The sequence below is a fragment of the Haplochromis burtoni genome, unplaced genomic scaffold (genome assembly GCF_018398535.1).
Source record: "Haplochromis burtoni strain Fernald_Lab_line unplaced genomic scaffold, NCSU_Asbu1 Contig_1094, whole genome shotgun sequence".
Taxonomy (NCBI): domain Eukaryota; kingdom Metazoa; phylum Chordata; class Actinopteri; order Cichliformes; family Cichlidae; genus Haplochromis; species Haplochromis burtoni.
This window is the reverse complement of record NW_024583455.1, coordinates 1-4,880: the sequence shown is the minus strand read 5'-3', so window position 1 is coordinate 4,880 and position 4,880 is coordinate 1. Positions and strand designations below refer to the sequence as shown.

At 36.5% G+C, this 4,880-nt stretch overlaps 2 protein-coding genes across 2 annotated transcripts in view; one reads left to right on the top strand and one right to left on the bottom strand.

Moving 5' to 3' along the window:
• LOC102311593 (uncharacterized protein DDB_G0292642) overlaps window positions 1-457 on the bottom strand; it is a gene marked incomplete in the record, with an annotated part of 5,659 nt that extends 5,202 nt beyond the window's left edge. Inside the window, 1 exon segment of the mRNA XM_014330892.2 lies at window positions 47-457. Coding sequence (XP_014186378.1) covers window positions 47-137 — 91 coding nt within the window.
• A 180-nt stretch (window positions 458-637) lies between these two features.
• LOC102310653 (NEDD8-like) lies at window positions 638-1,799 on the top strand. The gene is made up of 2 exons (XM_005951773.2): window positions 638-886; window positions 1,455-1,799. Exons 1-2 carry the CDS (start codon window positions 742-744, stop codon window positions 1,586-1,588), a joined length of 279 nt encoding a protein of 92 aa, XP_005951835.1. The 5' UTR covers window positions 638-741; the 3' UTR covers window positions 1,589-1,799.
• The last annotated feature ends 3,081 nt before the right edge of the window (window positions 1,800-4,880 follow it).

The following is a 4,880-nucleotide window of genomic DNA, read 5'->3' as shown; positions in this document are numbered from 1 at the left end:
AGGTAAAAGTACAAACCGTTTATTTTAAACATATTTTAGTTCTTACATAATGGATCCAGCTCATCCCTCCTGTTGACAAATGTCAGCGTCGTATCGTTGGGGTCGTAGCTCTTGTCATCCTGATCTTGTGTCGTCATTCTGGTTCAGACGAGGTTTGCTCTGTCCACAAACTTGATCTTGGTTTAAACACTACAAATGAAATTAGCACCGAGGATCTTGCTCTGTCTTCCTCTTTTAAAGCACCAAGATTCAGCAGCCCGTTTAACTTTCAGTTTCTCTACGGTACTTACAACAAGTCACATGGTGCACGATAACAGGCTTGCATTCCCCTCTGATATATTCGCACTATGTGTACAGTTAATCCTCACAGCTTTAAGTAGCCTACCATGTGAATATTAATTGTGGTTGTGATAAACAGTTGTGCGTTGGCTTCAAAAAAAGACACCAATTAATGCTAACATTTGATAAACAAACGCTCCCTGGTCACATGACAAACAAAGGTGGAAATCACCCCCTCATAATAAACATTTGTAAACACTTTTACGCAGACGGAGAAGCAGAGATACTACCTTCAAAACAATAAAAAATTATAATTAAAAATAATTAGAAGATGAAGAATTTTGAGCGAAAGTGAAAGAATTTATCTGCTCTCTGACGTCAAACCTTGAAACCAAACAGCTGTTCGCACTGACATATCAGTGACAGACTTTAGAAGCGCAACAAATCGGACTTAAGCGCAAAATGGGAAAAATCTACCAGGTTGTAGTTCATGGACTAAGGGGTCAGAAGATGATGTTGGACCTGTGCAACACTGAGGAGCAGTTTAAGAGCATGACCGTGAAACAGCTCAAGGAAAAATTGGCGCAGAAGCTTCCGGAGACCGCAGGTAAGACGGCAGATAGAAAACAGTGTATGTATGCTTTTATGTTGCTGGTTAATTCAAAGGCATATTTACTGTAATGATATTCTTTATATAAAGTTCCAATCCTAAAGTAAAACACTCAGCTTGAAGTGAAAGTAAGGAAGTGGCGATGATAAATAATGGTTTGATGAAAGTGCATTACAGCATTAGAGATACTTTTCTGTGTCTGTGCGCGTGCGTGTGCGATTTTAAAAAAGTTACTGTCAATAAAAACTGAGTGCAGTAAATAGTGAAGCCCAAAATGAAAGTAAGAACAATTAGTGCAAACTCTACATTAAACTGCTCAAGTTCATGTAGTTATTTGTAGTTGAAGAGTTTCAAAGGCAAAAATGTTAATAAAGCAGTTAGAGAAAAAAATATGTGAAAACTCACTCTAGGAACGAGGAAATCCAACTTTAAGTACATTACTTAAGTAAAGTAAGTAAATGTGGGCTAATAATCTAATCCATCTCTGTGGATGTGCCTAATAAAAATGATATAGATTTACTTTAAAAAAAAATGTGTGTGTGTGTGTGTGTGTGTGTGTGTGCAGGAGAGGAGGCTCTGCGCCTGATATTCACAGATAAAATGCTGGATGGAGACGACACCCTTCTGTCTGAATATGGAATCCAGCACATGTCCGTCCTCCACATGGTGATGAAGGTTCCTGGAGGACTGAAAGCTTGACTAAGATCATCTCCATCTGTCGTACCACTATTGCTGCTACTTTCTGTGATGCTTTAGAACACCTCTTGACACTGTTCACATGTATTGTAAATGGTTCACTTATTATACTGTTTTACTGTTTAGTGACAATGATCGTTTTATTGATCATCCTTTATTCCAAATACAACACCAGTCTGTGTTGTTCTATGAAATAAAACCTTTTTCCCAGTTATTTTCTTTGCGTTTTTGATTATTTTAAATCTTTATTTATTTATTTATTTTGCCAGTTCCCACATTAGTCTCACAGTCATGTAGATGGCCATAAAATATTGAAAGCTTCCGTATGCTCACTTTGAGTAATTTTAGGAAATTGGCAATTGCTGAAACAAGGGACACTGTTTGATTTTCATTTTTTATATTTTAGTTATAGGTGCAAAATATTAAATGTAATAGTCTTTGGCGCCAAAGAAAAACGATTACAGGTCACCAGAGAACTTCAATCTATACACCTAAAAACCACAAACCAGGCGAGAAATTTGGGTGTAGTGATGGATGCAGACCTAAACTTAGAAAAACACATTAAGACAATAACAAAATCAGCTTACTATCACCTCAAGAATATTTCAAGGATAAAAGATCTGATGTCTCAACAGGACCTGGAAAAACTAGTCCATGCATTCATCTTTAGTAGGCTTGATTACTGTAACAGCATCTTTACAGGTCTACCTAAAAAATCAGTCAGACAACTACAGCTCATTCAGAACTCTGCTGCTCGAGTCCTCACTAAGACCAAAAAAGTGGACCACATCAGTCCAGCTCTGAGGTCTTTACACTGGCTGCCTGTCCGTCAGAGGATAGACTTTAAAGTTCTGATGCTGGCCTATAAAGCTCTGAATGGTTTAGGACCAAAATACATCAGTGACCTCCTGACCCAGTATGAACCTTCCAGATCCCTCAGGTCATCTGGATCCGGTCTTTTATCAGTTCCCAGAGTCAGAACCAGACACGGAGAAGCTGCATTCAGCTTTTATGCTCCTTATATCTGGAACAAACTCCCAGAAAGCCTCAGATCAGCTGAAACACTCAGTTTATTTAAATCCAGGTTGAAGACTCACCTGTTCTCAGCTGCATTTGAATAAAGCACCAAATCCACACTTTTAAGCTTAAATTTCAAAACTTACATTTAACTACTGATTTTATCTACTGTTCTGATTTTATCTGTTTTGATTTTATATACTGTTTGTTTGTTTGCTTGTTTTAATCAATTTTAAATCATGCTTTTTATTTGTTTTTGTTTCTAATGTCTCTGTAAAGCACTTTGAATCACCTTGTTGTTGAATTGTGCTATACAAATAAACTTGCCTTTACGTTCTCCAAAATTGTTTTCATAGTTGGTAATAGTTCTAAGTTTAGTTTCAGTTAAGTTTAATAATCATGTTCTCTCAAATGCTTCACCTCCAAAAATGTGTTCAGTTCCTACAGCATAGTCACAAAGCATATTCAACAGTAAACCACAAGTTTGTCTCTGGTGTCTTTTCATAAATATTGAAGCAGCTGAAGATCCAGCTGCAGGTTTGCTGACTCATGAAATTTAGTCTGAACTGGTCCTCTCATGGGTCCCACAAAGTTTAGAAAGGGGTAGTGATCTACCTCAAAATGAAGAACTGAAACTATCCTTTAGGACTGCAGATTTACACAAGTCAGCAGATTCCAAGTTCTTCAGTTCAAACACCATGAAAATAAGTACACAGTATTACATACTTACTTTACGAAGATGAAGAAAACTCACATTGTCATCCTCAAACGAGAGGAAACTGGGTATGATGTTTAAGAAAAACCCAGGAACCATCAAGTCTTGAGCATGCTATCAATTTATAACTGCTGGAACAACATTTTTACTGTCCATAGTGAAGACAGTTATACATCTCTATGGACTGTGAGGCTGCTGACCAAGAAAGAAGCCACTGCTCCATAGTCAGCATCTTCAAGTCTGACTCAAATTTGCAGCTGCTCGCATTTAAAACCAAATGCCACCTGGAAAAAAGCTTTATGGTCAAACGTGACAAAGATTGAATTATTTGGCCACAAAAACAAGAGGTATTTTTGAAGGATTAAATATGAGGCTTCTCAACTTTTTGCTGGAAATATTTTATCAGCTTACTTTAAAGTTACAGTGGGGTGGACACACCTGTTTAACCATCCGGTGGAAGATATGTTTGATACTGTGAAGTGCTTTGAGAGCTTATGAGGATTATGTGAGCCAGGCATTTTGTTCTCTGAAAAAAATAAAAATAAATAAGGGAAATTACCCAGTGGTGTTTGATATGTGGCAACCTGTTGCTTCACATTCTGTTTGACTAAATAAAAAAGTGTTTTGAAGTAATCTGTTAATCTAAGCTGTGAGTGGTGAATAAGGAACTTCACACAGACAGCATTATCATTACCACAAAGGGCAAAGGTTTACTTCAACTGCAGTACATGAAACCCATTATTTGACATAAAAAAAAAGAAAAACTGAACTGTTAGTAATAGTTTAAAATTACGGTTGTTCTGTGGAGACATGACCTTTTATTGCCACAAAGAAACTGAAAGCATATATAAATCTTCTAATATATCTTCTTGAAATCTTATCCAGTTCAAAGTCAGTGATAGCTGGCACCTATCTCTGCAATGTAAACAAAGCAATAAATGACTTGACCACTTGAAAACCAAACAAGATTTTCTAAAATAAGACTTTGTTTCTGAAAATTAATAAATAACCCTGTAAGGTATTATCAGGCTGAATCACAGGGTTACAGACAGATGTATTTATACTGTAGTTTTATAGACATGTTTCCTGGTACAACAAATTTTCTGGCATGATATGATCTCAGCTGAGACTGAAGCAGTAAAAGAAGGTGTGGGAGAAACACCTGTCTACAAAGGACTTGCCACATCACTACTAGGTTTGTGAAAATTACTGTAGCAAAGTTATTAAAACTAAATCTCTGTACGCGCATACTCACATTTGTAACTTGTAGTATTCGTACTTGACTTGCATTCCAATTTTCCGATGTGTTCGCATGTTTAGTTTACTTTTTTCCCCTTCCTTTATGCCCTTATATGCTGTTTTTACAGGTTTTTTCAAAAGTAAGAGTTCAGAGGGGTATAGAACAAAGAAATGTGCTCTCTGCTGATGTTTATTGCTAAAGTGACAGCTGCACATTCAATAATCAAACATGCCTCAGTTTCTTTGCAGAAAAGAAAGTGAAATAACTAATATGAAAAACAATTTAGGAAATATTAAACAGGGAAACAATATATTTAAGATATC

Excerpts from the sequence above, each read along its gene's own strand:
- LOC102310653 (XM_005951773.2), top strand. The coding sequence starts at position 742 with ATGGGAAAAATCTACCAGGTTGTAGTTCATGGACTAAGGGGTCAGAAG. Across the intron at positions 887-1,454 it reads GAAGCTTCCGGAGACCGCAG|GAGAGGAGGCTCTGCGCCTG; the intron begins GTAAGACGGCAG and ends GTGTGTGTGCAG.